Source organism: Dermacentor albipictus, chromosome 3 (assembly GCF_038994185.2).
Source record: "Dermacentor albipictus isolate Rhodes 1998 colony chromosome 3, USDA_Dalb.pri_finalv2, whole genome shotgun sequence".
Lineage (NCBI taxonomy): Eukaryota > Metazoa > Arthropoda > Arachnida > Ixodida > Ixodidae > Dermacentor > Dermacentor albipictus.
The window spans coordinates 27552239-27570475 of NC_091823.1; the positions used below are offsets into that span (position 1 = coordinate 27552239).

At 47.3% G+C, this 18237-nt stretch overlaps 1 protein-coding gene across 1 annotated transcript in view; it reads right to left on the reverse strand.

Moving 5' to 3' along the window:
* Window positions 1-7630: 7630 nt before the first annotated feature.
* The window catches only part of btv (dynein cytoplasmic heavy chain beethoven), a 96459-nt gene continuing 85852 nt past the window's right edge, over window positions 7631-18237 (reverse strand). Inside the window, exons 63-70 of the mRNA XM_070535314.1 lie at window positions 17722-17832; window positions 17065-17217; window positions 14682-14969; window positions 12930-13142; window positions 11759-11959; window positions 9740-9927; window positions 8825-9023; window positions 7631-7861 (exon numbers count right to left, since the gene is read on the reverse strand). Coding sequence (XP_070391415.1) covers window positions 7703-7861; window positions 8825-9023; window positions 9740-9927; window positions 11759-11959; window positions 12930-13142; window positions 14682-14969; window positions 17065-17217; window positions 17722-17832 — 1512 coding nt within the window. The 3' untranslated portion in view covers window positions 7631-7702. The remainder of the gene's footprint in view (window positions 7862-8824; window positions 9024-9739; window positions 9928-11758; window positions 11960-12929; window positions 13143-14681; window positions 14970-17064; window positions 17218-17721; window positions 17833-18237) is intronic.

The window sequence follows — 18237 nt, forward strand, 5'->3', positions numbered from 1 at the left end:
CCCCTGGGACAGCACTGATGGGTGGCTCATTCGCCCTGAGCCTAACTCGAGACAGCTCTGTGGCTGTCTTGGATTGAAGACTGTGTGTATCAAGCACTTTACACTCCCAGGAAGTTGGGATAGTCTCCCCGTGAGGATCCTAAAGACCTAAGTAATGTTCAAAACTTCTTGGCATGAAAGGCAAATTCGTATGGCGGTCAGTACCGTAGTGATGATGTGCGTACTGCACGTTTGTGCCCCAAGAAACGTAAGGTATCCCCTATACCAGCAGTAACTGGAAGGAAAGGTGGGAAACAATCATCAAGGGATGGGTAGTCACTGGAGTGGCTCTCTTCAGTTAAGTTTTCAAGAAAATCCTGTTGTGCAGGGCATTTCACAAGCTTGGATGCATTCCAACGTTTGCCATTTTCAAGCTTGAAAGTATTGCTACCTACCCTACGGTAAATCTTAAGTGGACCCGAGTATTTAGGACCGGACGTTCTCGAGTTACGTACTCGGACAAGATGTCCTGGACGAAATTGGGGGCATTTTGTTACGTGAAGACGGTCCACGTATGTCTTAACACTTTTGGTGTTAGAGCCGAATTCGCATGCGACCACTTTCTTACTTAATAGTCTGGAAGCTGTATTCAGTATCCTGATCCCAGACAAACGGTTGTCCCTGCTTTAGCAGTGTCCTAAGCGGTTCTACCAATTCAGCGTACTGCGGAATCAGTTTAGTGTAGTACCGCGTGAGACCAAGAAATGGATGCAACGACTTCTTGTCAATTGGCTGCGGAGCGTCAACAATTGACTGAACTTTGTTTTTCAGCAGCGAAATGCCCTTTGTACTGAACCTGTGTCCAAGAAAAGTGAGCTCTGGGACACTGTATACACACTTTGCATTTAACTCCATGCCAGCAGCTGAGATTCTGGAAAGCACAGTTTGCAGATTTTTATTGTGCTCAGCTTGTGTGCAGCCCGAAACCAAAACATCGCTTAGGCAGCACAAGGTACCTGGACAGTCTTTTAAAACAGATGACATCATCTGCTGAACAGTGGAAGGTGCAGATGCCAATCGCAATCCCAAACACAAACGCTTGAAGCGAAAGAGATTGTCGTGAGTGATGAAAGTAGTAAGCTCACGGCTATTCTTGGACAATACAACCTGATGATAAGTGGACTGTAAGTCCAACTTACTGAACACAGTGGCACTAGTGAGTCGATGCAACAGTTCATCAGCCATCGATAGCGGAAAGGCGTCTATGAGGATAGCCTTGTTGGGTTCTCTAAGATCAATGCAAAGTCAAATGGAATTGTCCTTCTTCTGAACGACAACGAGCAGAGAAATCCACTCGGACGCAGTGACTCGTTCGATTATATCACCTGATTCCAGCCGTTGCAGCTCGGCGGAGACTTGCTCACAGAGAACCAAAGGTAGGGGACACAGTTTCGCCGGTACTGGTTGCACTGAAGCTTGGAGGTGAACGTCATGGATGAAGCCCTTTATGAGTCCGAATTGTCCTAAAAACAGATGGGCGAACACCGATGGATCATTGTGTGGAAGAGACGAAAGCTGAACGCTTGGGTCAGCTGGAGCTCTTGACACTTGTTGGCATGTGAGCGACGACCCTTGAATGTCATTGCCCAAAGCTTGAATTGGAAGCACAGACGGGACTGTAGTGGCTGATTCTGTATCAGCAGTAGCGGAAACAAGCTGCGTTCGAGCAGGGGACTGTAGATGCGTTCAGTTCCTTGAACGGCAAACTGAAGCGTAATGTCCCACTTTTCCTCACACACGGCAGGAAACGTGCTTGGCCAGACAGCCTGGATCGGATGCGATGTGGTGAGGTGAACCACATCGGTAGCAATGGACTTCAATGTCTCGACTGGCTTCTCGGAGTTCGAGCCAGGCGTCATGTTGGCCGGCCTCCCGAGGATGCGACTGTCCGCCATGCTGTTGAGTGCCATCTTGAAGCCACCGGGTTGAGGGAGAAGGGTGGCTGGGACTGCCATTTTGCACGCCCGGACAAGGAAGGTGATGGTTGTCGATGCTATGTTGCATCGAGACGCACTGAACAGACAAGCTGTTGAAGACTTGAAGTTCCTTGTCAACCTGCTCCATGATTTGTCAGATTTCCTCAGCTTTCTTGAGCATAAGGGACAATCCTTCGCAGAGTAACGTTTCTTGTATTCTTGCTGATGCGATGCCTTGCAGGATTTGGTCATATAGGGACTCGTCGTGCCAAGTGCCAAACGCACAAGCAGGCGCTAGCCTTTGTAACGCGATGACGAAGTCCTGAAAGGTTTCCCCGAGTTGTTGCTTCCTGTCCCTGAAGACAATGCGGTGCACCAGGGGATTGGTGATTTCTTTGTAAAGCGTTAAGCTTTTGGCCATCACGTTTGCAAGACAGAACCGTATCCTTTCCTTCTTCCTTTCTTGTCTTCTAAGCTTTCTTATATTAGTCCAAGCATATCCTCTGCTTCACTGATATATCTTCTCATCAATAACCACCTGTTGGAGTTTATGATGTCAACTCGCACGACTAGTGCAAGCCACGTGAGCAATACGGACAAACACCGGTCTTTCACCTACCCAACACAGGAATCGATGAGTAGGTATATCATATATGCCAAGCAAAGCCTTTGTGTAAATTTTAGTCATACAATGTTTGTATTCAGCATATTGCCACCTTACTTTGTTTTCAGTTTGTTTGAAACATGCCTCTCCCTCACTTGACCCCCTTCCCAGTACCATTTCTTTTTTCTCTGCAATGATGCCAATTTTACCAGAACACTTGTCTTTTCATTATGAAAATAGAGTTCTGCTGGAAGTTGTGATGTGGTTAGCGACATGCCACATGAAAATATAGCTTTTGGTGGTGTAAGTTGCCATGCTAAACAGAAAAGAGAATTTCTGTCTCTAAAGGTACCTGATACCTGCACCATCCATGCCTTATCATTCTGCAGATAAATAACTCCTTCTTCTTATCATTGACTACAGGAAGTTCTTCATGAGGTAGTGATGCACTCAGTGACACAGCACTTAAAGTCATCGCAGCTTGGTGCATGAATTGCCCTTTAATAAAACAAGCTAAATAACTCTGGCTTGTAGTATTTTGCCTGATACACTCTCATATGGGTTATACACGCTCATAGTATTATAGTGCCTTGTTACTGTGTATGGTGAAAGGAAGCATTGTGGGAAGGACATGGGGGAAAGCATGGAGCAAAGCATGATCCTCTTGCTTAACCCGCTCCCTAGTGATGACGAGTTGTCAAAAGTTGTGCCGCTTACAAAGGATGACCTTGGCTCATCTTCAAAAAACCTGAAAAACACAAACTCAGCTTCACTGCAAAGTTAAGTTTTGGTGTGCACACAGTCATGCTTCCCTTTGTATGAACAGAAGATTGAAATGTACCACAAAGAAACTGACTTTCAGTATGACTGAAGCCATAGTGATTTGAGGGAAGCCGGAACCTGTTTCTGACATGCACAATTTGACAGTGAATGGAAGAGAGTACATGCTTGCAGCGGTCTCATTTTTCCTGTCCCTTGATGCAGTGCGCCAGTGTTTATAAATGAGGCAGCACTCTTCTCAATCTGCCTTGGCTTAGCACATTAATGCAGTTAGATTTTCTAGCACATTGCCTCGCTTTACATGAGTGTAGGGTTGCCAACCGTCCTGAATTTAGTGGGACAGTTCAGACTTTTGAGTAAATGTCCCGTGTCCCGACTTAACCCAGTAGGGAAAGCCAAATTTCCCGGCTTTCGTTTTTTTATGTTATATAATAAATATGCCGAATTTCCTTTCTATGATGCCTGACAGCTCATTTGCACATTCTTGTTTTTGTGTTCTGTTGCATTCTCAAAAGAATAAAGGTAGTTTTGTTTTTGTTGCAGTTCCATTTCTGTTGTAGGCCTTAACTACTCACAATTCCTTTACCCGTAGTGATAGCCATGTTAGTCAGGGAACTGTACTGCACCTTTCTTGTTGTAACTCGCAACATGTGGTAGGAGAGAGGGAGAGAATAAACTACAGTTAAACCTTGATATAAGGAAGTCGTCAAAATCGGCAATTTCCTTCATTATGTCGAAATTTCGTTCTATTGAACTTCGACCTTCTTTGCGAATAAGTGCAGTCGCCTATTGAATTTTCTTGCATGCAAAGGGGCTGCGGAATTCTCCTAATTATTGGGCAATCGAAAAAGGCAAATTCGATTAAGAAAACTCACTTTGATAAATTTGAGAGTCTGCGATGAACAATACGGTTTCATGCCACGTACACTGTTGTCCTTTATGAAAGGGAACATACGAGTGCGTGGCCTGCTCTCTGCGGCGGCTGCCTACAGCACCGTCAACCAGCAGCTGAAGAAAGCACGAACACTTTTGGTGTCATCTATTGGCAAACAAAATAACGACCGTGCTTGCGCACCACACTTGATTTGTTGGCGGCAGACGACACGCTGCAGACATTACCCGTTGCACGCGCGAAGAGGGAGCGTAACCTAGTAGCGCTTGGCCACCGACCATGACTCGTTATTTTGTTTGCCAATAGATGACGCCGAAAGCGGATGTGCTTTCATAAGCTGTCGGTTGATGGCTCTGTAGACAGCCGCCGCGGAGCACAGGCCACGCGCTCGTGTATTCCCTTTCATAAAAGACGACAGTGTACGTTGACTATATCTTCTCGGCGGTAAGAATTAAGCGAAACCAACCACGTTTTTGCGTACGCTCCAGCCCAATGGCTGATAGCGTCGCCCGCACTGAGACGATGCTATCAGGAAAAGCGCAGGCAGCGGGGAGCGAATGCTTCGTCTGCCTCTCGCTTCAACAGGTTACCGAAACTCGAGATTACGCAACCTCCAATACTAAGCGCACAGTAAGATAGCTGTGCACACACTCTTTGCACACACGGCAGATTACCTCTAAAGCAGAGTGTGCGGCTACGTATGCACTCAGCCGCGCTTACAACCATGCGCAGCCATGGCCGAGATGCACGCCAACTTACTCCTCACTCGGCACCTCCCCCTCCCCAGCTCCATTGCCCGCATTTGATCGTGTTACCGCTAGCTTGCTCCCCCCCCCCCTCTTCCCCTTTGCTCGCTCGGGAAGTAGGCACTTGCGAAGTCACCTTCTTGTCTCACCCTTGCAAGCTTTCACTCCCACCTAAATCACACAGTGCGCAGGACGCAATAGAATGTTATCGTACTTGGACTTTATACGGAACATGATTCGGCTGCACTTCAGCATTCGCTCATGTCGCACAGCACGTGATTTGTGGGGTGCGTTTGCAAGCAGCCGCTTGTAATTTAGTCATTTGATGATCTGCGTCTGTAGAAGTTTCCATTTATTGTCTTGGCATTCTTTAGTGGCAAAAGGGAAATTTTGTTATATTGAAGTCACATGCAAACACACTTCGTTATATTGAGGTTCAAAATACATGGTGTTCTATGGACAAGACGTTTTGAAAATTTAAATGCTTCGTTATATAGAGAATTTCGTTATATTGAAGTTCATTATATTGAGGTTTAACTTTATTCAGTTATTTGAGCTGGGTTGCTGGGTTTTCTTCGACTGAGGTGGACGCAGCACACATGGTATGAATAAAAAATTGTTCTACTTTGTTGGACGTGCAGACTTATGGCTCCTGGCACTGAGAGGGCCGGACGTTGTCAACTACCTCCCCCTCTGCCATCCCGACTTTAACCACTTGAGAGTTGGCGACCCTGCATTGATGCAGTATGCTAGAAACAAGATGCGATGTGCCACTCTCGTATCCATAGAAATGTAACTACTAAATGTCAGCTGTTCCTTCAGATAACAGCTTCACGGAAGTTGTGAATTATGTAGTGTGCCAAGAAGAGATGTTTAGGTGCTGGTGATGATACAAAAAGTCCCAGGACACCTTAGCACTTCTTATGAGTTGTCAATGCAAAAGTATTAATGTCCAATGGAACGCTGCTGAGCAGTCACTCGAGTTGTGAACTTCTCAGGGGCAAGCGAGTGCATTGAGAGGCTTGCTGGTGTCTTGATTAGGCCTTTCCGGTACGCATTTAGAACGCACATGAGAGCTTACATGTACAAAGAACATGGGAATAATATAGGCTTCCGAGAGCGAGAGTGATGTGCTGATGCCCTCTCCCCTCACGCAACACCTGCCCCTTCGCCGCAGCAGCAGGTATCCCCTTTCACCCGCTCTTCTCCGTCAAGGCGCGCTCGTGCCGTGGCATCGCAGCCAATGGGAATTTAGGTGTTGTTTTGCTGCTCCAGACAGACGCTGGCTTTTTCGCTCAAAAAGATGTCACGCGAGGCCATCTTAATCCTTTTTCGCCATCTTGCTGCATCCACCTTTTCAACCAGACCATAGCATTCGACCTGAACAAAGGTTTGCTATATAATCAATGAAACCCATTGCCTAGTTTAACCCACAAAGATGTTTGTTTGGGTTGGGTTTACTTCTGCACTGTGTACTTAGTGTTTGACCAAACCCAAATCAACACCGCACTAGAAATTGAATCATGTGTAGTCCTTGTGCCGGAATATTTTAATGTGATGTTTACAGTTGTGAACAGCGTATGTCAAAATGTGGTATTGCAATACACGCCTCGCCTGCCATGGTGGCGTTGTGGCTTTGGTGTCACTGCTAAGCCCAAGGTTGAAGATCGAATCCCAGCGGCAGTTGCCGCATTTCGATGGGGGCAAAGTGTAAAAACACCTGTGTACCATGCATTGGGTGCATGTTAAAAAACCCCAGGTGGTCAAAATTAGCCTGGAGTGCCGCACTAGGGCGTGCCTCATAATCATATTGTGGTTCTGGCACATAAAATTCCAGAATTTAATTTTTTTTATTTAATACACGTTTTGCGGAAGGATGCCATAGTTACATTTGTTGAATCGTGGTGAGAGCTCTGCACATAATAATTCGGGGTTGTGATTGAAACTTATGGGGAAATGAAATGCAGTTTCAATAGATACGGCATCTCCTTAGTTGTACGAGTCTGTTCACTGCCTCTAGTGCACACTTCATGGCAAAAAAACACACAGAGAAGAAACCGTCCATTAATATGATTTACACTAGTTAAGAGCTAAAGAATAAAATGACGTAAGCATTCTGGTGTGTTTTGCAAGATTCGCAATGTTTATGTGATGAGAAACTCATTAAAACGTGCTGTGCAGTTCACCAGCACATCGAAGCGATAATGATAGGCAAGGGCTGCACATCAGCAACACAGCACACTGAAAAATAGCTGGCCCTGGAAACTACACAGAGGTTACTGATATATAGCTTGACAAGAGTTGACGCTTGATCTCTGCACCTGACTCAGTCATTGGTAGACCGTGACTCCCTCAGTCTTTCCAACACCATTGTTTGGCCCTACACGGCTACTGTGCTTTCTTTCTTTTCTTTTTTTTTTCTTCACGGTAACTGCTCACTTCACCATGCGAGATTCATTTTCATCTCAACACGTCTCCATGATCACCCTTCTTATTTAGTTACAACATGCATGCGACTGCTGTTCTAGCTGTGACCATCACGCAGTGAAAGAATACGAAGTGAGGAAAGTTACAGAGGTTGACTGGAAAGGGGTCCAGTTTGCTATCCTACACATCACAGAGATCTTCATAAAAGGCATGCAAACAGTCGAAATTGCTGTAAATAACATTTATTTCACATTTGCAAAATAAGGAGTCCATTATTTTTCACCTCAGCATTGTTTTTCTAGTCTAATGTCGACAGGAAAAGAGCAGCACCACTGAGCAGCCACTGTTCCGGGCTGCCTTCGCAAGGCACAGACAGAGTGGCAACTAGCTCCTGCCTCTCCGTGTTGGTGTACACTGCCAGGCTCACCACTGAGCCTCCAGAGTGCTTCCGGGTGCCCTGCACATAATCCAAACATTTGAAGTCTTGTTTGAGACTTCTATACAACACTTTAGTTACACTTTTAAAAGTTCACCCGTTAGGATCTAAAAGCAATGATGTGTGTTGCTGATACTGAATTTATGAAAAGTTCTACCAATTCTACCAGCACTATCAAGACACAGGAGGCAATCTATGGAACAAGGATGGTGGGTAATTAAAGTCTGGATTTTTCTTATGTAAGGGCTGCCATGAATCTGGATATGCTTCCCTAAGTTAAATATACAAACCAAACAATCATGTTTTAGAACTGCTTTCAGGAAACTGCTTTTTAACACTCTGTTAGCACTGCCTGCTGTTACAGTTGTAAAACGGTGTCTTCTGATGCAGACGGGGGGCAACTAAAATAGCTCTGATAAAATTGCACTATAGCTGTACAACAGCACCTCCAGTACATGTTCAGCTGTAGTATTTGCGGTTATAAAAATATCTCTTGACGTATATTTGCATGACGTGTAACCACAACTAGCATGCTTGAAGCACGCAACATACTGTACAAAGTAATGACCCTCTTGCTATCTATATACAGCACTACAAAAATGGGCACTACAAAATCCAGCTGCCATTGTACTACTGACTGCATTATGTGCAGTGCTTTCAAGATGACATGCTTTGAACTGAAGTAATTTTCCAGTGTAGTAGCCTAGCATTGCTTAATGAAGGTACGGCAGATAGCTAAGTGGCATAGCAGCCTTCTCTTGTTGCGTATGACATGTTATGCTGATCTGAGGATCTCAAATTTATGTAATCTCTACCACATCAAGGCGATTCAACAATGTTTTGTAATGACTTTACGGTACACATAGCAGGACAGCTATGCGTGATGAGTATAACATAACGGCATCGAGAAAGTCATTCCACCAGACCGAGTTTAGTTCCATTGCCTTATGTATGCAAGAAGACCTAAGCAAACACAACACTTGCCTTGCGCATCCATGCAGCGGAGCAGGGGGGCACAGGTAGTACGCTGGGGGCGCCGGGACGGCAGGGGCGAAGTCGTGTATCCTCCAGGAGGCCCCCCTCACACTGAAGACCCACCAGAGTTGTCCAGAGGGGGGGCCTGTCCTCTCCCGCCTCCCACCATGCCTCAAGCTGAAGCTCGTCCACAGCCAGGCCCATTTGCCTGTGTGTGATTGTCACATGCACTCGACGGACAATCACACAACACCCAGTCAGCTGTAAAAGACTCCCCACTCCTAACAAAAGACACATTGAGAAAGGCTACACATAGGAGCCATGCTGAGCTGCAGCATGCCAGGCAGTATTTGTTATTGAAACTTTTGAAGGGAAATGCATGGCACTATGGTACATAATTATGGTCGGTAAAGGTGCCCTCTAACTGGCAAAATAATAAAAATAATTAATCCTGCCTCTGTTGGCGGACACTCCACACATTCTTTAGGCATACTGGTAACATTAGCTATGGCATATTAGAAAGCATGGTAATGCTGAACGACAGAGCTGGCAAACGAAAACGTTGGCTGTCTAAGGGCCCATACATGTGTTGCTTTGAGTGCAATTGCCTACATGCCTGGAGGCTGTCGCAAAGTGTTAACCATTCATGGAGTTCGGATATGGTCTAAAAGGGACAGATCAGGTACAGGTACCATTGACAGGGTAGGGCGTAAGCTGTGACGGCGTCTCCTATATGGCGAGGAAGCTGGATGCTTTGAGAGTGCACATCGCATGCCTGCGTTTGAATTACACATATTCTCTGTGACGTATATGTGTGTAATATCTTGCAAGACACGATTTTCGCCGCGTCATCTACGCACCGCACCAGCTTGTTTGTAAATGCCCAGACATGGTGAGTCACTATTTAAAGAAGGCAACTCGTACCGAGCGGTCTGCTGGCGCCAGGCGCTGAGGAAGGCCCCCGGTCGCAGCAGCTGGCCCAGGTTCAACTGCTGGCCTTGTCCAAAGTGCCACTGGGCCAAGGCATGTGCACGACCCGCCACTGCCCGTAGGTAGGCCTCTGGCACCCACTGCCGGCCTCCGGACCACAGAGAGAGCCACGCATCGGGAATCTGCATCGCAACGCGACGTGTAACCCACTATTAAGCATGCGAAGGCGAGTGACATTTTGACTAAGCCACAGCGGCCAACACATTAGTTAATCTAACTTATACAATGACATGAAATACCGTGTTTAACTGATGCCCTTATTACAAACCACGGGAGAGGAGGAAACGGAAAATTGCGCTCGTGCGCATTGTGTCCAAATGACGCACCACAGCGTTCGAATTCAAAGACAACTTGAAACAATTGTCTTCACAAAGGAAAATCCAGCAAACATGCTGGTAACATTCTGCTCAATATTCAAGAAGGGCGGAGCGAAAACGCTTGTGTACCGTGCATTGAGTGCACGTTAAAGAACCCCAGGTAGTCGAAATTAACCCGGAGTCCACCACTACGGCGTGCTTCATGATCAAATTGCGGTGCTGGCACGTAAAACCCCATAATTTTTCATTTTTTATTTTAGAAAGAAGGGCGCGAATAAAGGAGGAACAAATATAGGATATGATAGCTTGGCGCTCTTGCATTTTTCGCAGTACGGTATTTGTTCAGTACAAACCAACTAGTACGTAACAGAATACTTCTGCAACATCTATTTGCGCGTTCAGCTCTTTCTGTTGGAGACAGCTACAGCTTTACGCCAGCGCATGCAGGGTTCAAAACCATCTCTTGATCTTGGTGAATAAACATATTCCGCTGGTAGAGCACGTGTCTGTGAGCATATGAGCCATGTTTCCAAGCTCGTTATTCAACACGGTAATTGCGAAGTTTATTAAAATGTGCCATTACACGTGGCTGATGCACGTGGATCAGTGCCCTGAGTTGTCTATACCCTTTAGGCAGCGGTTATGTCTTCGCGCAATCGCGATGCCGGCATCGCATTCACTGAAAACATGACGTGAACGGTTATGGAGGGTGTACTCCTGACACCTCCGTTCATACAAGATGTGTTATTTTTTTTTCAGGAATTATTACGGGAGTATTCATAGGAAGGCACAGCATCATTTTAAGGTGCCGCTCAGGTTTTAGGTAAAGGAATTTCGGAGCCTTCAATTTTGTCTTGAGGTGCGGCTTCACAGCAAAGTGTCTCTTACTGCTGTGAAGGCACACTTACAGGCGGAATTATTTTGGTACAGGTTAGACGCTTGAAAATAGAGTACATACTCTACAACCTTCTTCACAGTACTCTGCTTTATATTGACACGCGTACTTATCTTTATCGGGCGACCAGGTTTCGCCACCTAACAAATGTTATCGCACAGCGCGGGACGCACCTGCATGCATCCGAAGTTTCTGGAAAGTTATCGATGCTTCTATCCGGTTGTCTGTTGTCGCCGAACCTTGTGCTATCAGATTTCATCGCGTGACGCGAATGGTGTAGAACTTTGTGGAAGGCACGCGAGTCCCAACGATTAGTCTGGAACATTCGACGACTGATCTATAAAAGCCGATGCCCTTGACCCGCTGATCAGATTTTCGACGATCGCCGACTGTGTATGTAGCCTGTTTTGTGGGCACAGGTTCGCCCAATAAAATTTAGTTTTGTCGTTCACAGTGGTGCTACTGTGTTCTTCAACGTCACCACTACGTGACAATATGCCAGGATGCCGCTTTATTGTTTTAAGGAATATGCGCCTCTGTCGGAGCAGGTGTCCAGCGATCCATTCCGTCGCTGTCGTGCACGCCTTGCGGCTGATCACCAACTCGGTCCAGAGTCTGTAAGAGCGCGTCGAGACGCCTCCAGAACCGTAGCCACAGTCGACTCCGCTTTCGTTTATTGCCGAGAAAAAAGCATTTTGGCGGTTCGCGGCCCGAGGCAGCGACGTCGCAGCCGTCGCTCACCGTGTGGTTGGTCAGCGCCGAGGCGGCTTCCGGTAGCGAGCAGCTCGCCTGGCGCAGCGCCCGGCTCACGGCGGCCAGGGTCGAGTGCACCTGGTGCACCAGCTTGGCCGCGTGCGCGCGCTCCTGGCGCAGGAAGCTGGCCACGGCATCCTCCTCCTCCGCTTCGTCGCCGTCGTCAGCCGGCGGCGCCTGCACACCGCCCTGGGCCCGCCCGCCACGTGGCACTATCATTGGCCCGACGGCAACGGTTTCTTCGGAGTCATTTCGACTCGCGGTATTGATTATAGCGTCGCAAATTAAGGAACCCTTCGAGCTCGCGCTACGATATTGCTACCATGCACATACTTTACCAGTGGCAAGCGTGCTGTTACACCCTTGTGCTGTTCTAGCGATTTTGATTTCCTGTTTGTTAACTTTATCACCGAATCATCGTCGCAGGGCAGTAAAAAAAGAAGTATGACAGCTGGTGCAGCAGCAAGAACATTTGACGACATGAGCTCTAGCGCTATGGTAGTAATGTTAAAAACGCCTGCTTTTGTATATATATCTTATATTTATATATTTTAAATGTTTAATGCTTATACATTGCGTTTCTTATCAGATCCTTCGTCTGCAGTCGCATTGAGAGGTTTCCATATATAGTCGAGAAACGACCGTTGCTGATCATTGCTTCCTGTCGGCCTTGTACTCTGCGTTAATAGCGCCGCGCCCTGCGTATACTTCAACGTAACAACTTCAACTCGTGATCTAAATGCAGAAAACCGTCCTAAACGACGCTAATGTCGTGCTTTTCCTTTGAAGAAAGTGCCGCCATCATTTACATTTTATAAAGTTGAGTACGTTATTTCGGTAAATATGCGTTTCTGTTTTCCTGCAGTCGTGGCAATGTGACAGGTCATACGTTTTAACGACTAGCATGGCGCTCTAGGTTACCATGCCTGTAAAACGAACGCGCGAGGGATCACGTGCCAAGTGTTCTTACATACTCGTATATGACTAACATAGACAAGGACGCGCATTAATTTGTGCGACGGACACCATCGAAAATCGAATATCATAATGTGCGCAAATCGTCGCCGGCCGCCGCTTGAGTCGTTCCTGAAATTTTTGGAGCATGGTCAAGATTTCTTCGTTCGGCGTGGCAAAGTGCGTTTGCCTCGACAACGCGTACCTGGTGCAAGCTCTTCCAGAGGCTGAGCAGCGGTGCTAGTTGATCCGCTCCAGCAGCCTGCCGAGAGCCGCCTGCACCAGCCTGCAAACGACGCAGCTCGGCAACCAGGGTCAGGGCACCGAGTCGCTGTACCGATCCCTCCACGTTGGCCGCCAATCCTAGGTAGCCACCAGGATCTTCGTCCGGCAGCTGCTCGATAAGCTGTATGTGCGCCTGCGGTAGCCGGAATGCGCGTCTCCTTATAGTTATCGCAGTTTCGTCTGAAGAGTGATGCGCTGACTGCTAAAAAAATAAATAAATTAGGGGGTCTTACGTGCCAAAACCACGATCTGATTATGAGGCACACCGTAGTGGTGGACTCGGTAAGGTATGTAGAGTGGTAAGGTATGGTAGGTATGGGGCTCTTTAACGTGCACCTAAATCTAAGAACAGGGGTGTTTTCGCATTTCGCCCCCATCGAAATGCGCCCGCCGTGGCCGGGATCCGATCCCGCGACCTCTCTTAGCAGCCTACCACCATAGCCACTAAGCAACCGCGGCGGGTTGCATTGACTGCTATAGCAAGATATTAAAATATTACGTCAAGTAAGGCTCATAGCTTTATTGGCAGTATGAATTGCAGTGAACATTCGCTTAATAACTACACATCCATGGTGTCATGCCGCCACACGAGGCGCGTGGTAACGTAGTTGCTCTGGCGTTGCGCCGCTAAGCCCGAGCGCGCGGAATCAAATCCCAGCCGTGCCAGCCGCATTTCTATGATGGCGAAATGCAAGAACGCCCGGGTACCGTGCGCTGGGTGCATGCTAAAAAATCCCAAGTGGTAAAAAATCAGGAGTCCCCCATTACGGCGTGCCTAATAATCGTATCCTGCTTTTTGGCGCGCAAAACCACAGAATTCAATTCGACGCCGCCACATCACAGATTAAAAGAATTCGATAGAACAAGGAGAAGAGGCGGGAAAAGAGGGTCCCAATTTTAATGCGCAAGCGTTCTAGGGCTACTATACCCTCGGAAATCTGTCCGTCCGTCTGTCTGTAACGCGTGACGCTATGCGCTTCTTTTGGGGTCCTATGGGCGTATATATAAAAATGCCTCATGACTACGTATGACTACTGATATATATATATATATATATATATATATATATATATATATATATATATATATATATATATATATATATATATATATATATATATATATATATATATATATGAGCGACTGGAAAGAATGCTTATGCACTGTCTGACAAGTGCAGTAACTTTTTTTCTAGTGATAATCATATAAAGTCGACAGATAATGAAGCCAAGGATGAAAATTATTTGTAGTTTTTAATTCAAGTGTAGAAATCATATGCTAAGGGGAAATAAAACTGCACAAAAGAACAACTTGCCGCCGGCGGGAGTCGGACCCACAACCTCCGCATTAGCATGCGTTACGGCGGCGGCTGTTCCCACGTTCACATTCTTGGATATTTATTTACGTACGTACATGTGTTCAAAGTCTAACCCGGAGAGTGTTAGTCCGCGCCACTCATGGGCACGCCTAGGCGGCGGATGCGGAACATCCTTTTGACCGATGGCATCACGCAGTACCTGGATGCATTAGGAGCAGGCAGTTAACTAATCAACCGTCGCACGACCAATAATCCCTCGGCCAATAACTATGTCGACTGTAGAGTTACTGTATATATATGCTACCTGTGGTAGCATATACAGTAACTCTAGTCGACTGGTGTCTAGTACGACACCTGGAGGCTGGTCGACGTGGGCACGCGGACTCCCTGGGCCAGCTGTGCCGGCTCCTTGCGATCGCTGCCCGGCAGCGTGCTCTGGTCGAAGTACTGGCGCACGTAGGCACCCAGTACCCGCCGGTCGAACGGGTCGTCCAGGTGTGCCCCGTACACGGACAGCTCGAACAGACCACGCAGGGTCTCCCAGGGACCAGGTCCGCCGCCGCTGCGGCCGCATAGCCTCCGCACGGCATCCGCTCCAGCGCGTAGGTCAGCCTCGCTGAAGTCGTAGCGCTTGGTCCAGCCCTGCGAAAAGTTGGGCTAGCTATAGGCGGGGTTCTTAGTTTGGGATCTTCGGTCAACTTCCACGAGCTGCGGGGCAGATGTTTTGTCGCTTTACGAAATGCGCACACGGTGGACATCGGCTGAAGCAGAAGTGTATAACGGTAGGCCAGCCTTCTTGGCCCAAATAGAACAAAGAACAAATGTGCTGAACACAATATGACAAGTCCACTGGTCGAAACGTTGGCTCCTGCTTTCACCTTGTTCTCAATTTGATCATCGTCCTGAACACAATGAGGCATCTGTATTCGACTCGACGTTAAATATAAAGTCATTAGCTTGGTGGGTGATGCTGTATATACACGTGTAGTTGTTTATCTTTCTCCGGTGACCGCTGTGCACCGGCTAACAAATGTTAAACATTATTCCTCAGCGCAAGACGTGCCTGCATGATTTGTAACTCACGCGAATGTTGTTCATTCTGTCTTTTGTGTATGACCTCGCCGAACCTTGTGTTATCAGATTGCACGTGCGACATGAATTGATTAGTGCAGTTCAAAAACCACGCGGGCACCAGCGAGTACACTAGAATCTTCGACGAGAGATGTATAAAAACCGACGTGCTTGACCCGCTGATCATATTTTCGACGATCGCTGACTGGGTTCGCCGCTATCGTTGTGCTGTGTGTGTAACTTACTTTTGTGGGCACAGGTCTGCCCAATAAAAAGTTAGTTAAGCTATTCACATTTCTGCTGCTGCGTTTTTTCGCCGTCACTACTACGTGACAATACGTTTTCTTTATTCGTTTAAGTGTGCTGTGTAAAATCTGGGTAATTTTCAGAACTGAAGTAATGGGAATCTGGAAAAGGCTTTGGCCCTACAGTTTACTTGAAATGGGGTGTTACTGCTGCTGATGGTGGCGATGAATGTCTAGTTGTCATGTAACTAGCATATATGCGCACGTTTACTGTATAACTCTGCCCTTGCAGTTTACTTCTCGACCTCGTCTTCACATTTGTTTTGGTGGTGTTTTCTTTTTTTTTTTCGTGCTAGGCCAAGTTAACGAGTACCGTACATATGTTGAGGCGTGACAATGCAAACTAAAACCCATGCTTACTGCACCACAATGCCTCTTCCTAATGATCTATATAGAGTGCCTGGCGCACGCGACCGACGGACGAGCTTTCTTGCTTTCTTTATAGATTGCTACTAAGCAAGGAAATTGTAATAATTGAGCAACGAGAGTATGAGAAGCTACTTCCCGCGGATTGCACGGTTTGCCTTTCTTTATGCGAGCAGTTGCTCGCCAACGCCCACTCGTCATTACCGAGTTCCCTGGAAACTAGCCTACTGCAAGCATGGGTTTCCGAATCAGTAATCCGCTCGGAGACAGCAAGTGCTTTTTATTGGGGGGGGGGGGGGGGGTATGGGGGGGGGCAGTCTGCTATGACAAACGGACAATTCCAGCGTGCCGCCGGAGAAGCCATCGACCACAGTCAGGAGCACATGCAGGAGGCAAACCTATCGATTTCCCGATTGCACTTTATGAAGGTGGGCGTCGCTGCTCGATTCAGCTGCTAATGCATGGCTGTGGGCGACATGTACAGCTTCCACGCTCACGATGCGAGATGGGCGGAGTCGCCGTCTACGGCTTGTGGAGGAGAGGCATAGCATGGGTCGTGTCGACATCACCAAGAAGAGCTATAACGTGTGGGTGGCAGCCCACCTCGTTCGTTTGGATTGTCGAAGAGTGTCACGCGAGCTTGAAGTGTGCAGGAGCGCTAGCTGTCGCCACACACTCCTGCAACAGTTTCGCAATGCGCGTCTTATGCTTGTAGACGCCCATCGCGGTTGTGGCGTTCCGCTATTAAGCCCGCACGTGCCCCGGTATGGATTCCCGGTCGCGGCGGCCGCATTCCGATGCGAGTTGCATGTAAACTCAAAAGTTGCTTCGATTTTTGTGCCGGTTAAAGCGCCAATCGTGCGATCAAAATTATTCCGGAGTCCGTCTACAGCATCCCCTCATCGGATTCGTGTTGCCACGTGAAGGTGCAATAAATAAATAAATAAATAAACAAATAAATAAATAAATAAAATTTCATATGAAAGGTGGTGTACCTGGGGCACGTACGACAGCCGCTCCTGCAGGATTGCGTGCAGCCAGGCGAGCACAAAGTGGGCCTGCGCGCACAGGAGGCTGACGCCGTTCAGCGCAGAGGGGCCCCAGGCGTCGTAGGTGCGCCGCATGCTCCGGCGCACACCGGCCGGCGGCTGCGCGCACGGTTTGGAGCGGAGTCGTGTAAGGGTATAATACGAAGCAATCAAGCCTACATAGTCTCTTTCCTTGTGTGAAGCAATCAGGTGAAAAAAAAAGAGTTAAATTCGGCAGAGAAACAGTTAAAATTACCAGTTTTCTGCACGCGTGATCAACAGCAGAAATTGACATGTATGTAGAACTGCGCCCCTCCTGTATGGTACCCCTCTTGTAGTGTGATTATCTATGCAGTGGTTCTTGTCACTAAAGATGCGGGAACGAGCACAATATATTCTTCAGCTGAGCTTCCAAGTAAATCGGTGTTGCGTCATTTACTTAAACATTTCAGCTGTAGCAACGTAGATATCGTAAGCCTTTGCAGTGTAAGGAAATCTGCGCTCGAAGATAAGCAATAACGCTGCATATAGGCTACCAAACGGGTTTTATTGCATCGATCAGTGGATAGTGGCGAATCAGACAACATAATGTAATAACAGACTGCAGAAGTGTTCTGTACATGCCTCGTACACGACCGTGAGGCAGGCCTTCAGCAGCGCGCTCGGGATGGCTGGGTGTGGCTCCGTACTCAGACAGAGCCGAAACTCCGGGTTCTTCTCCAGTCGCGCCAACTCCTGCATTGTTGAAGCGGCGGCTCACTTTATTTTACTTGCGACAGCAAGTTATACTACTTAATATTTACGCTGGTTCGTGAAACTTCTTGTCCGAAGTCTCTAATATGTGCTTCCGAGATGTGTAATCACACAACTTTTTACTCGCGATAGCAAGTTATACATAGTTAGTGTTTGCGCTAATTGGCAAACCTTCTGTTTTTAGTTGACCAATCTTCGGTAACTTTCGCAACGTATGTGAGGCCCCAAACGAGAAATCCAATTTCAACAGTAGAATTTAACTTTCTCTGTTCAGTGCAACGTATTTCATTCAAGTCGGCTGAAAGGTTGTCTATAGAGATTGAAGTTTTGCGTTTATCATGTACCTCGATACAGAAATCGGAGTTCACGCCGATATTAATCTTTCTC